The sequence below is a fragment of the Macrotis lagotis genome, chromosome 8, assembly GCF_037893015.1.
Source record: "Macrotis lagotis isolate mMagLag1 chromosome 8, bilby.v1.9.chrom.fasta, whole genome shotgun sequence".
Taxonomy (NCBI): Eukaryota; Metazoa; Chordata; class Mammalia; order Peramelemorphia; family Peramelidae; genus Macrotis; species Macrotis lagotis.
The window spans coordinates 31,301,756-31,317,177 of record NC_133665.1 but is presented as its reverse complement, the minus strand read 5'-3'; the positions used below and the strand labels follow the sequence as shown (position 1 = coordinate 31,317,177).

At 36.1% G+C, this 15,422-nt stretch overlaps 1 protein-coding gene across 1 annotated transcript in view; it reads right to left on the bottom strand.

Annotated features, from left to right (window-relative positions):
- Positions 1 to 15,422, bottom strand: part of LOC141496420 (uncharacterized) — a 91,858-nt gene that overhangs the window by 40,545 nt on the left and 35,891 nt on the right. The window contains exons 5-6 of the mRNA XM_074198969.1: positions 12,546 to 12,610; positions 9,385 to 9,535 (exon numbers count right to left, since the gene is read on the bottom strand). Of these exons, the coding sequence (XP_074055070.1) occupies positions 9,385 to 9,535; positions 12,546 to 12,610 (216 nt within the window). The remainder of the gene's footprint in view (positions 1 to 9,384; positions 9,536 to 12,545; positions 12,611 to 15,422) is intronic.

The window sequence follows — 15,422 nt, the reverse complement described above, 5'->3', positions numbered from 1 at the left end:
AAACAGGAATCATTGATCTAGACCTTGGGAGGCCATTTCAGAAAGGAGAATTATCCATTTGATTGTGAAGAAGTTAATTGTTTCTAGTATTTAAGAAGTAGAGGTAGCTCAGTCAGTTTTCTGCACTGTGTCCTCAGAAAATAGAATAAGGACATTGAAGCTAAAATCCATTAAATCTCATCTATAGGATTGGTCTGTCTTTTGCAAGTGTACATGCTGGACCAATCTCTTTTAGTAAACATTTTTGTCACAGTCTCTCCTGACCCATCACAAAGCCTGTTCTGGTACAGTTTTAAACAGATTGGTCAAAAGGAAAAATGATAAATGAGCAAGTTCAAGAAAATATTACTTCAACCCAAAAGAAAAAGCAGATTCTTCCTAATCATGTTATCAAAAGAAAACTTAAAAAAGTCTTTGTCAGTCTGTTATGACTGAATGGAATGACTTCTTTGAAATTTAAAATAAAAATCTATAACTTAAAAAACAAAAGCAGAAATCCTACCTTTTGAGATCATAGGTCAAAAGCTAGAGGGTCCTTACCCCACAGGACAGATTTTCACTGAACTGGTAGATAACAACATCTTCTTTTCTCCTAAATCATACTATCCTTTTTCTTTTGAGGGGAAGGGTTAAACACTTCTTCTGATGATTAATACCTGTATGACTTAGGTCAAGTCATTATACTTCCTCAGACTCAGACTCCTTATCTGAAGCATCCAAAGTGAGGAAATAATCTCTTCCTCTCCACCATGGTAGATTAGCTTTATTCTCTAATACCTAATGGCCATCATCAACTCACTTCACCTATCTGGGTTTTAGCTTCCTCATCTATAAAATGAATGAGCTCCCCTAAATTGTCCTTAAGATCAATACCACCTTAAAATCTTATAATAATAAAAATAACAATAATAAAATGTACTTATAATACTTTACATGAGGCATGGTGGATTGGAAGCTGGCCTCAGGATCAAGAATATCTAAATTCAAGACCTGCCTGGGTCACAATTGTATGTGCAGCCCTGGGCTGCAATTGAACTCTCAAGGCCATAGACAACTCTATAAGACTATACATTAAAGAGATGCTAAATTGCTTTTGTATAGGGTTTCCTAAGTCAATGAAATTCAAATACTAGTCCTTAGCCCTATTTTACATAGACTATACCATTTGTTCCCTAGAAAAACTATTGTACAATAGGGTCTGTCTACAGGTATCAGTACTCTCATTTTATAGTAAGGAAACTGAAGATTGGGAAATTTTCGATCACTTTCTCATGAGAACAAATGTTAGATGTTCCTCCTTCTCCTTCTCCTGCTCTTCTTCCTTCCCCTCACCTTCTGTCAACATGGGGGGGGAGGTCATACTCTTACATATGGATGCTTTGTCCAAAGCGATAAAAATTTTGATCACATATTTCACAAAGTATCTTGGAGTTTGGGGGCTACATTTTTTCTTCCCCATCTCTTTTTTTCCTGAGAACTGGGACAAATTAACTCTTTCTCTGGTAGTTTTCATTTATGATTTCTTGAAATAGAGTTCTGGAAAACCAGGATTTGATAAAATTCATTGGGATTTAAATGGACTTACTTGACTATGCCTTTAAACTTAAAAGACTCTGGCTTTGACTGACTGGTCTAGTTCTCCCAGGTCCCAATCCAAACCTCACTTGCTCACTGTTTGCGTTTTGATGACTTAGATTAATGTAAATAGCAATTGTTTCTGTTTTGGCCAGAAACTCCTGGAATCTTCCCCTCCCAGACTGATTCTTTTGTGAAGGCAAACTAAGGCATCTTTTTGCCTCAATTCTTATCCAGCCTTTAATTACTCAATGGGTGCTCCCTCACCTGGGAAAGACCTTTGCTTAAAAAGGTCAAGGTCTCCCATTGCATCTGAGGCCATCACCAGTCATCCTGACCTATGTCTGCCACTGGATTTCAATGACTTGAGGAGAGAGTGGGGCTGATAACTTTATACAACCCTGTCTCACTTAAATCTAATTCACTTGAAGGTCAGGATATCACCCTCCTAATGTCATTGGTTCTCTCCCCAGAATTAAGGACAAATAACAAATGTCAGATGAAAGACTGGAACCCAAGTCATCCCAACTCTAAGCCAGTGATTCCTGGCACTTTAACACAGACTCAGAAGCCTTGGAAGTTCTTCTTTCTACTTGCTTACCTTTGCTCACAAGATTTCTTCCATGTGCAGTTTCATAGTATCACAAGAATATTTACCTAGAACTCATTTCTAAAATATATAGAGAACCCAGTCAGATTTATTTTAAAAAAAAGTCATTCCCCAATAAAAGGATATGGAAAGGCAATTCTCAGACAAAGAAATCAAAGCTAACTGTAATCATATGAAAAATGGCCCTAAATCATTATTGATTAGAGAAATGCAAACTGGTTCTTGTCCTTCATTATTGAAGAAGACCAAAATGACATCACTACTTTTGAGACAAATTGCACTGTGTCCCACTGTGGCTGATCAGATGAGCTCGGAATGTGCAGTAGATTGAGCACAAATAGTTCATTGTGAACTGGGATGGGTACTCTAAACTTACAGGTGTCGCATTTCCTTTGATCTGTTTCAATTCTGCCCTTCTCATAGAGCATAGCACCCTCTCTGATGAGGGCATGCCATACTGGGCAGTCCAGTGCCAGTGTCTCCCATGCTGTAAATCAATTCTAAAGTTCTTAAAAGAGACCTTCAGGGCACACAGTATTGCTTCTTCTGACGCCCTTAGGAGAACTTGCCCTGTGTGAGTTCTACATAAAATGTTTTTGGGTTTTTTTTTTGGCAAGCATATGTCTGGCATTCTAGCAACATGCCCAGTTCATCATAGCTAGGCAGTTTAGATAAGAAAGGACCTCAGTGTCTGGTATCTTCTCCTGACAGGTAATCTTTAGAAACTTCCTAAGACAATTTAAATGGAAGCAACTCAATTTCCTGATATGGCACTGGTAGCCTGTCTAGGTTTCATAGGCATATTGTCAGTACAATGGCTCTGAAGACCTTCAGTGTGGTAGTCAGTCTAATACCTCTTCTCTCCCATACTTTCTTTTGGAGTCTCCCAAATACTGAACTAGCTCTGGCAATGAGAGTGTCAATCTCATTGTCAATGTGTACCTCCTTGGAAAGGACATTGTCAAGGTAAATGAACTTGTTCACAATACTCAAAATTTCTCCATTTGCTGTAATCAGTGGTTCCACATATGGATGGTGTGATGCTGGCTGATGGAGCACCTGAGTTTTCTTGGTGTTAATTGTTAAATAAAAATTAGCACAAGCAGCAGAGAATCGATCCATAGTTTGTTGTATTTTAGCTTCAGAGGATGCATTGAGATCACAGTCATCTGCAAACAGAAGATCATGCACCAACACTCCCTTCACTTTGGTCTTGGCTTGAAGCCTTTTCAAGTTGAAGAATTTGCCCTCAGTGAGGAAGCTGACCTTGAGGCCATGTTCATCCCCAGTGAAGGCATTTGATAACATGGCTGAAAAAATCATGCTAAAAAGTATGGGAGCAAGGACACATCCTTATTTTACTCCATTGGTGACTGGGAAATCCCAAGAGCATCATCCACTATGCAGAACCTGGGTATGCACACCATCATGAAACTGATGTACAATACTGATGAACTTCTCCAGGCAATGAAATTTTGACATAATTTTCCATAAACCCTTGCAACTGAAATGCAAATTAAAATATCTCTGAGGTACCACCTCACACCTCTCAGATTGCCTAATATGATTAGAAAAGATAATGATTGATGTTAGAGGGGATATGACAAAACATTAATGCATCGTTGGTGGAATTGTGAACTGATCCAACCTTTCTTGAGAGCAATTTGGAATTATACCCAAACTTCAATAAAACTGTACATACGCTTTGATGCAGCAATACCACTACTAGGTCTATATATCCTGAGAAGATCATAAAAAAGAGTAAAAATACCACATGTGCAAAAATATTAATAGCAGCTCTTTTTTGTGGTGACAAAGAATTGTAAACAGATAGGATGTCCATCAATTGGGGAATTATTGAACAAATTGTGGAATATGTATCGTCCTATGAGAAATCTTGAGGGACAGGATTTCAGAAAAGCCTGGAAAGACTTGCATGAATTGTTGCTAAGTGAAATGAGCAGACCCAGAAGATCATTATACACATTAACAACAACATGAGCTGATAATCAATCACTATGGACTTATTCACTTCAGCTATATAATAATCAATGACAATTTTAAGAGATCTGTGATGGAAAATACCATCTGTATCCAAAGAAGGAACTGTAGAGTTTAAATAAAGATCAAAGTTTATTATCTTCAATTTTTAACAGTGATCTTATGTATTATGCCATTTTGTTTTCTCTAATGTTTTCTTCAGTTAGGATCTGATTCTTCTCTCTCAACATGTTCAATATCGATCCATGTTTATCATGGTTACAAATGTAAGGTCTATATCAGATTACTTTCTGTCAGGAGCAGTGGGAGGGAGAAAAACTGTAAAACTAAAAACCTTGCAAAAAAGATTGGCTAAAAACCACCATAGCATGTAGTTGGAAAAATAAATAAAATCTTTATTTAAAAAAGAATTTTTTAAAAAAAGAATAGTTCCCTAGAGACTGAAAGGACATCAGAGGTCAAATATTCTCATTTTACAGATAAGGAAACTGAGAAACAGGTAGGTTAAATGCCTTGCTCAAGATCACAGAGATAGAAAACATCAGAGCAGGAATTTAAACCCAGACTCATTAGCACCCAGAATCCACTGACAAGGTACCATATACAAGTGCTAATAATTGGTACTCCCAAAGCTAACTAATGTATGATTCATTCCCAATTTTCTTTTAAAAATTGCTCTCATTCTAATGCATATGAAGCTTCCAACTGTTGTAATTACAAGGGTTGCCTAAGCAATCAGTTGTGCAAGAAAGGTCTCCAGACATAATTACCCTCTCACTACAGAGCAGTGGAATTCTCTTTGTTTCCTAACCAGGCCAACACTGATCTAGCGCTCATTCTCCCAGTGAAGCTCACAGTACCATGTAGCATCAGAGCTATATAGTGACCTCCCATTACAAGGATCCACAAATAATTAGGAGCTTTTCCTTTTGCCATTTTTTCACTGTAGGAAAATTTTTGTTTTAATGAGACATTGCTAAGAGATTAATAAAAATGTGCATGAGACAGAGGGAGAAAAAAGGAAGAGGAAGGAGAGGAAAGAAGAAAGGAGAAAGGAGGGAGTGAAAGGTGAGCACTGCTAGGGATGCCAACAGATTTGCCATCATTTTCCTAGGACAATTTCCATTTTCAGGGTAAGTAGCCATCACAAAGTTTTAAGGGAAGAATTCCTCTTGCCCCAGAAGACTAAAAATCACTAAAATCACCCTCACAGAGCAACAATTAATTCAGTATACTCAAGAGTCAAAAAGACTGAATGTTGAAAGTTACCCCAATACTGACTTCCACTGAAGGTTCATTCAGATAATTAATATTAAGTATTATTATACAATACTAAGCAATTTCTAATCACTAGGAATCCTGTGATTTCCTAGCTATCTCCAGCAAAATTTCTTGTCTACAATATGAGCATGTCCATGTTTGAATTTGGACCATTACTGCTTTATCCTTGCCTTTGGAGGAGCCCAATCATTTCCGCAGAGAACAGAGTTACTCCTGAACATAATTAGTATTCAATCTTTTACTGAGCTTTGTTCTCCCAGGACCCTCCACTAGAAGTCTTCTTGGACACTTGGACATACATCTTCCCTCCCTCCTGTATTATTTCAGCAGCACTGAATATTAATGGCAAGAGTTAAACATAGAGTACCTTCAAAGAATCAGTACCTTCCAAAGAGGCAATGTGGGAGAGTGGGACCAACAGCTTCCTGAACCTCAGTTTACTTCTTGAAAATGGGGATAAATGTATCTGACTAATTTATTTAAAAAAAATACAGTTGTCCTTTTCTCTACTCACACAATTATTATCCAAGTAACAAACATTTACTAGCTTTATGTCAAGACTCTGTTTGCCTCAGATTCCTCATCTATAAAATGGAGATAATAATACTTACTTTGTAGAGTTCTAATGCAAATCAAACAAGATAATATTTGTAAAGTGTTTAATACAATGTCTGGTGCATAGTAGGTGCTTTATAAAATCTTATTCTCTTTCTTCTAGTAGTTCCTCATCATCTTTCATTTAGACCCTTTCAAAGGACTTTAATCACTCTTCCTGTGTCCAAGATATCTTGTCACTAAATCAAACTCCTTACATTTACCAAATTGATATTCCTAAAGTTCAAGCCAGATAATAACCCTCTGATTAAAAGCTTCCATAATTCCTTAATTTTTGTTTTATTTTTAATTTATGAAATAAAGCAAGCAATAAGATAGTAGAGCAAAAAAGATGATTTACAATGAAACTACAGATCTATTATGTTTAACATGTTATTCTTTTTAAATATATAATAAAGTTATTGTGCAACTTTCTTTTCCCCTTCCCCCCCTACCCTAAATATGACTACTATTACACACAAATGTGTGTGTGTGTGTGTGTGTGTGTGTGTGTGTGTATGGTGCAAAATCATTCCATACATACTTATATTTATGAATTCTTTCTCTAGTTGCAGATAGTGTCTTCCTTCATGCCTTAAGATTTAATTTGGGCATTTATAATAATCAAAATTACTTAGTCACTCAAAAATTATTCTTAAGACAATATTACCAATCACACATACAAAAATATTTATGTCAGCTGTTTTTGTGGTGACAAAGAAATGGAAATTGAGGGAATGCCCTTCAACTGAAGAATGACTGAAAAAGTTGTAGTATATTAATGTGATAGAATACTATTGTTATACTTAAACTATAAAAAATTATGAGCAGGTGAATTTCAGAAACTGAAAATATCTACAGGCATTAATGCTGTGAAGTGAGCAGAACCAGGAGAACATTGCACAAAGTAACAGCAATATTGTATAATGATCAATTATGATAGACTTAGCTCTTCTCAACAATAGAGTGAGCAAAGACAATTCTAAAAGATTTGTGATGAAAATGCCATCCAAATCCAAAGAAAAAACTATGGAGTCTGAACATAGATTAAAGTATACGATTTTCACTTTTTTTAATAGTCTTTTCTTTTTTTCTTTCTCATGGCTTTTCCCTTTTGTTCTAATTCTACTTTCCAACATGAATAATATGGAAATATGTTTAACATGATTGTGCATGTATAACATATATCAGATCGCTTGCAGTCTTGGGGAAGGGAGAGGGAAAGGAGGGAAACGTTGAAAATTATCTCTACAAGTAATTGAAAAAAAAACACTATTATGCATTTCCTTATTGCCTACTAGGAGAAAGTACAAACACAGTGGCTAGGCAACCCGTGGTGTCCTCCAATTTTTCTAGACCAACTTCAGATTGCTCTGATGGCACCTGGACATTGGCATTGCTGGGGCTTGTAAAAGACTGCTAGGGAGGCAGCTAGGTGGTGCAGTGGATAGAGCACCAGCCCTGGAGTCAGGACAAACTGAGTTCAAATCTGACCTCAGATGCTTAATAATTACCTAGCCGTGTGGCCTTGGGCAAGCCACTTAACCCCATTGCCTTGCGGAAAAAAAAAAAAAACCTAAAAAAAAAAAGACTGCTAGGGCTTGTCAATTCATAAAAAATTCACATAGTTCTTTGACCCAGAAGAGAAAGAGTATACAGTTTTATTCACATTTTATGACAAATATTTAAGATAATAAGTAACAAAAGAGTTTGTTAAGAAAGTAACAAGGTAAAGAAAGTGAGTTCCTTAAGAAAGTTGGCAAAGTTAAGAAAAGTTCATACTTGTAACTGGGCTGATAACAGCAGCATAGCAGAGAGAAAGGTAAAGCCTTTTAAAGAGAGCCTAGCATGTTGTCTGTTTTGGGGAGGATTTGGGGGGAGAAGTAAGGGCGATGCTAGGATGCTGCTAAGGAGTGGCTAACACCTGAACGTGACAGGGGTCAGACATACACCTTGGTGAAGGGAGCAGGGCATGTGGTATATGCTAGGAGAAGGATCAGGGAGTTGAACAGAGGAGTTGAGGTTATTCCTATTATCTTAGTGGATTTACATCTCAGAAGGGGTTAAGGTGCTAGATAACAATCAGATGGAAATCAAACACCTAGGGAGTGCCAGGAGAGCACAAATAATATTTCTCTTAATATTTTCCTCTACTTCAACTCTACCTCATGCTCTTTGTATTAGAGCTAAAGTGGTCTAGTGAAGTTAACCCTAGTCATCCCATCGCCTGCTTCCATCATTTTGTACAAAGTAACCTCTAAAGCAAGACTGCTCTCATTCCTCATTTGATCTATAGATGTGGTCAAGGCTCAGCCTAAGTACCTCATTCTACAAGATGCCTTACCTTGGATTTCTCCAATTATTATTGTGCAGTGCCTTATCCACCCATTCACGGAACAACAGACCCAAGTTTTTGTTGGAGTTTTCTTTCTTTTATAATTTATTTTGAGAAGCCTAAGGCACCCAGAGTCAAATCCCATCTCAGATACTAGCTGTGTGACTCTGCACAAGTCCCTTAATTTATGTTTGTCTTAATTTCAACATTTTTAAAATATGAATAATAACAGCACCAGCCTCACAGTGTTGCTATGAAGATCAAATGAGATCATATTTTAAAGTACTTAGCATGTAGTCAGTACTTAATAAATACTTATTGAATGAATGAATCAAATGAACTGATGAATATGAAAGTGCTTTGTAAACTATAAAAAGATATGCAAATGATAAATGACATCAATATTCTAAAATGTTTCATTTAATTAACAAGCAAATCATACTAAGAAGAATGAAGGTAGCTGCCAAATGAAGTCATGAGATTTTGAGATTCCCTCCTGGATTTAAAGGTGAAAAGGATTAGAAATCATCTAATCCAATTTGCTCATTTTATGGATGAAATTGAATCATTTTTAGAAATGGGTGGATATAGCACTGAGCCTAGAGTCAGGAGGATCAGAGTTCAATTCCAACCTCATAAATTTACTATTTACATGATCCTGGACAATTAATTTCACTTCTATCTGCCTCAGTTTCCTTAACTGTAAAATAGGAATCATGTCACATTTTATACAGGATGGTTGTGAGCATCAAATGGCATAACATTTGCAAAACCCTTAGCAAAATACTTGGCCCTTAGAAAGTGCTAGGTAAATGAGAGTTGTTAAAAATTAAATGTTCTTTCCAAGGTCACAAAAAGCAGTTAGGTTTCAAACTTGAGTCCTTTGACTCTCAACTCAGTGCTCTTGCCAACAATGCAATATTTGTTTAAAACAAAAATCATGGGACATGTATATGAATGTGGGTTGTTTATGTTTCATTCTACTTACAAAAGCTATCATCACTTGCAAGCTGGCAAAAGCGGCGGCAAACTTGTGCAATCAAAGAGAGCTCCTTATGAGACAGAAGGGAAAAGATGTAGATCCATATTTCATCTGGCAGAAGCTGCCACCTGGAGAGGGCTGAGGCTGCTTTACTCCTCTGGAAGGAAGCAGAGTTAATATGTTACCAAAAAGGCCAAGTTCAAGGAAAGGCTCTATATCTGTATAATGAAGCTGCTTCAGTGAGGTCAAACAGTGGCACAGAGTGTGGAATTGGAATCAGAAGGACTTGTGTTCAAATTCAGTCTCAGACACTGACACTAGCAGTGTGACTCAGGGCAAGTCACTTAACTCCCCAACTACCTCCCCCCTCAAATACTCAAAGAAATAAAATTAAAATAAAATAAAATAAAATAAAGTCGCTTAACTATCCAGTCTTAGTAGAGAATGGAATAAGCCTACAAGAAGAGAGGAATTTTCACATGTCCAAGAGAACTATTCCTTTCTCCTATCTTCTCACTGAGCCTAGTTACCCATTTGTGTGACTAGCATTAACTCAGAACAATCCTGCATCAGTCAATAGATCACCTCTGATAACTAGATATTAGTCTAAGACTTTAAAATCTTATATAACATAAATTGTATATGTTTATCCTGGTGGGATGATTTGAGGATAAGAAGTCACTTATACTCTTTATGAACTGAAAGAACACAGTCATTCAAGGAGAAGGGGAACTGGGAAACAAAATTAGTTTTTTTAATTTGAGGAAGTTACCTGAAATTTAAATGTTCAAACTCTTCTACTGTTCAGAGATCAACAGGATGGAGAGAAATGATTTTCAAAATATTTCAGTTGTGAATTTCGATTTAAATCCTGGCCATTTTAAAGAGTTGGTCATGACCAGTCATTTTTTAATTACTTTTCAACTAATTAATGATAATCAACCAATCTATAAACATATGTCAAGTAGTAGAGATACAAAAAGAGGAAAAAGACAGTCCCCGCTTTCAAAAACTTACAGAAAGGCTGGGAAAACTGGCTAAACTTGCAAACACTTTCTCTTCTAAGTTTCGCAATCCCATAAAACAAGCTGCATAGTCAATATAACCTCCATTTTATAGAAGAAAAATTGAGGCTAAGGTTAAATGATTTGCTTATGATTACCCAGCTAGTATCAGAGGCTAGATTCAAACCCAGGTCTTGCTGACTCCAAATCTATTCACTAGCAAGCAAATAACATGAAAACAATTTTTTGAAACTAAAAATAAGTTGATAAAAAACCATATATATAAATATATATGTACATATATATATATGTATATATATATATATATATATATATACACACACACACACACAGACTACATTCCTTGTGTCTTTTCTTTATCACTGTTCAGTATTTTAGTCATTTCTGACTCTTCATGATCCTAATTAGGGGTTTTCTTGGCAAAAGCACCAGAATGGTTTGCCATTTTCCTTCTCAGATTATTTTACAGATGAGAGATTGAAGTAAACAGGGTCAAGTGACTCACACAGTTTTTAAATGTCTGATTTGAACATAGGAAGATAAGTCTTCTTGACCTCTAGTCTGGTACCCTAAACATTGTCCTCTCTAAGCCTTACCTTTCTCATCTGTAAAATTAAAGGACTGAGCTAGATAAACTCTAAACTCTTTCAATTCTAGAATTCAATGATTTTTAAACCTGCATTGGTTTTCTCCTTGAAACATCCTTATTTGTATATGTGAGTGGTGGGTAAAAAATTCCCCATAGATAGGTTTCACTTTTTTATGTAGTTTATATAGCTTTGAGCAGTTAGAGTTCTTTATGTAGTAAACATTAAAAATCTATAGCTATAAGATTATTAGGCACAAAACATAATTAACAAGTAAATACTTATGCCTTTAATGACTTTGCTAAATCTGGTCCTCACATATTAATCTTCAGATGCATGAAGTTTCCATACTCTTAATTCTTTTGTATTTTTTTGTCATATTTTCTCTCTTCTACAAGTCCCTTGTGGACAAAGATCTCCTATCTAATTCATCAATCTAAATCCTTATAGGATCCTGAGCAGAGTAAGCCCTCAAGAACTGTTTGTGGAATAAAAAGATGATTTAATCCTATCATTTTATTCACAGTTAATTTTCATCACAGAAATCATATTTTTACACTATCTTAGATGACTTAAAGAAAACACACTGGAAAGGAGATTTTGTCCACAGAGAGCATGGGAGATTCATACCTCTATTTACAGAGCAATGAACTTTTCCCCAGGGTACTGTATTTAGAAGATACTTGGAACACTAGAGTTCTCCAATACACAAAAATAAACAATAGAGCTTAGTGTTTAACTAGCAACACTAACTGTTCAAAATAAGAAGCTATGGATACCAGGGTGAATGAGGTCAACATCTACCCTGCCCTATCCATTCCTGTTATCCAACCCCAATGGCAACCTTAAGCTGGTGTTTTCTACTCTCCTCCCCTCAAAGTTATGTTCAATTCTTTTCACTTGTCCCAGGGACAATTTATGCTTCTTATTCCTAAATTTCTAATGGTAGCTCTGTGTGTGTGTAAATATATCTATATCTATATCTATATCTATATCTATATCTGTATATGTATATGTATATATTTATATATATAGATATATACATATGTCTATATATAAAAATTATGAAAATTATGATTGTGCACTTTCTATGTATGAAGCACCAGTTTTCAAAACTGGTGATATACTTATCAAGAAAATAAAAAGGTAGTCTCTGCTATCAAAGAGCTTACACTATAACTGGGGGAGACCATACATAAAATTATATGTAATATAATTCATATTATATATAATTATTAGAAATTATTTTAGGATTCAAGAATATATTCATTCTACAATTTCTATGACTCCATTGGGAGAATAATTTGGAGAAATAAGTAATTTTTTTTAAAAAAGGAAAGAAGCAAGAATTCAGACTAGAGAATAATTGTAAATTAAATCTATTGATCTTTTTTATTCTCCACTCCCATGTACCTATGTGTCTTATTCTTACTTGGACAAAGTTTGCTTCTCATTGTTTTTGCTTTTTTCCTGGGTGGTTGGAGTGGGGCAGGGACAGGGGGCAAGAATAAAAGAAAATCACAAGAGGGTTTCATTGGCTGTGTAGGACAGTTACCTTATTTGCCATTTCTCTCTCCATATCTATGAAAACATTCTTGCAAAGGTATTTGGGTGTAGACCCTAGGAAAAAGTGATAGAACGCTTAACATGGAAACTTTAGAATGGGGCATATAAATGTGTTACAATGATTCTATGTACATATCTATTGGAATATGGGACGAAAAAACAAATAGAAACTAAATTATTCCAAGACACTCCCACATAAACATACCTCTGTAAGTCTCCCAAAAACTAGGGGGCCTTACAAGGAAGAATTCAGTTGGGAAGAAGTAGATGAACTGATCCATTTTAAATTTGTGGTCAGTAGCTATTTTATCAAGGTAATATAAAGGGACCATGATGTTTTAGTGAATAAAAAGGAATGAGGCATAGAAATTAATTGCATGCTCTTCTCAAATTTATTCCATTTTTGTTTGCCTTTTATAATAACTGAAAGCATCTGCTGAAGGAGATGGAAAGCCTCTCATGTATGAAAATGAACTCAGATTACCAAAAGAAGGAATTGGTCCTTCAAAGTGGTAGAATATGGAATAGGATTATGTTTATGCTTACCTTTTCATATTATATCTGCTTCTGGATGAGAAAGAAAAAGTAGGTGAGGAAGGGTAACAAGTATTGACAAATGTGAGCAGACTAATAATGAAGGTTTAAAATAAAACTATAGACTGCTAAGACTCATAAGACTTTATAAAAGTAAGAGAACCAAGGCAATTGAGCTATGGTGAACCAAGTAGCAGCTTTAAAAATAAAAGCATTGAAGACAAAATTAGACTCCTAGGGGCGGAACCAAGATGGCAGTATGAGAACAGTCTTTTCTAGGAGCTCTCTCAAAATATTCCAAAAACCTTAAAATTATGACTCTAACTAAATTTTCAAGAGACAGAACTCACAGAAGAACCAGTGAGGCAATTCTCCAGCCCAAGGTAACCTGGAAGATCATGGGAAGGCTCTGTTCCATGGAAGTGGAGGGGGTAACAGCACAGCCAGGAATATCACACCAGATCAAAGGAGCTCCAGTCTTTGGAGAAAAGCTTGCAGGGTGCCTAGGCACCTGGGTCCCAGCAGCAGAAGCGGTTTCTTGACCTTGCCAACCCAGAGAACACCAAGTACAACTTGGAAGATCAGCGGGGAAACCTCTGCCAAAATTAGATACTCCTACACCTTGAGACTGCTCTTGAACAGTAAGCACCAAACAAACCAAGACACATCTTTTAATCTCAGTTCCCTCATATACAAAACGGGAAGTAATAATAACAAATATGGGGTACTCCTTTCAGATATGGACAATTTTCCCAAAGGGTAGAATAAAGGACAGTTGTTAGAGACATTCTGAAAAAAAAAGAGAGAGAAAAATACCTATATGGTCAATGTATTCCATTTCCCAGCATCTAATTTTCAAGTTACTGGTATGAAAACTTTAAGGATGAAAGAACCATTTCATGACTATGGGGCAAAAGTATGTTGCTTAATTTTTGCTTAGCTGGAAAAAATATGGATTTGGACTTCTCCATCTACTCCGCCCTATCTTTCCTATAATTATCAAAGGCAGTACAATCCTTCCAGTCTCTCAGCCTCACAATTTAGGAATCATCTCTGACTCCTCGCTATCTCTCAACCTCTCACATAAGAAATACTATTTCAAAGCAAGGGTTGGTCAAAACTGGCCTTCTAAATAAATCAGCATATACATATATGTGTGAATGTATCTACTTCTGTGTAGATGTGTGCATGTATGTATGTACATTTATAATATATAAAATGGGTGTCTGTGTGTATCTGATAGAGAGAAATACTATCCAGAAGTAGCACCAGATAAATCAAGTCTAGAAACAGAGATAAGAGCAAACTGAGAGACATAAAATCTTCAAAGTCCAGCCAAAGGGACTGACCTGGAAAAACTTTACAAATCCCCAGGCTCAAAATTTCTCTTTTTATTGAAAGAACATAGTGTTTTCTTAGCAACTCCAAAGAGAAGGTTAGGAAGCAGCCTTTCCCAGTAGGAGAAAAGAGAGATCCAGAAAAGGAGTGGTCCCAGCCCACCCTAAGAGAGATAGCGCAATTCAAGGCTTATAGTCCAGAGTTGTGAGTTGCCCAAGGCAAAAGTGATCCCCAAAGCAGGTACCTCCTACTATGACTTTATAAGTTTGTGTCCTCTCCTCTGAGGATACTGTGTGCATAAGGATAGTGCAACTCTGGTTTCCAGGTAAAGTGTTATAATTATTCTTCCTTTACCTTCAGTTTAGTCAATATTTCTGATTGAGTAGATGTGGCTTATTTGGCAAATTTGTGAAATGAGAAGCACACCAAGTGTGGAGATCAAGAATAGCATGCAGAGCAGATAGGATCATTTAACCTCACAAGGATTACCCTGAAAGTGAGTTGTAGAATTATGTCCATCCTCTCTGGGAATATTAAGCTGTCAAAATAACAATAAATCCTCAGGCTCAAAGCTTCTCTTTTGATGAAAGAGCCTAGTACTTCCTTAAGGACTCCAAAGAGAAGCACCCATCCTGGGTAATAAAACCATTCCAGAAAAGGAAGAGAGAAGAGAAAGTGGGTTGATGGACCATGCCCACATTATATGCACTTCAAAAACTTTAAAGTTCATGATGATGATTATGAAAAGAAAAAAATTAATGAAAGGAAGAAGAAAAGAGGGGGGGAGGGTGAGAAGGAAGTCTAGGAGTAAGAGGAGGTAGAGAAGATGAAAGAAGAAATCCCTTATTATTCAATTGACTGAAGGAATGATAGCTAGTAGCTAATTCAAGAGCAATAAAATTAGACCATGGATTATCAGAGTAATTACTCAAATTTAAGTGAAAAGGGAAAATCTATTTGCTTTTTGTTCTTTTCCTGTGAAATTTAGAATTTA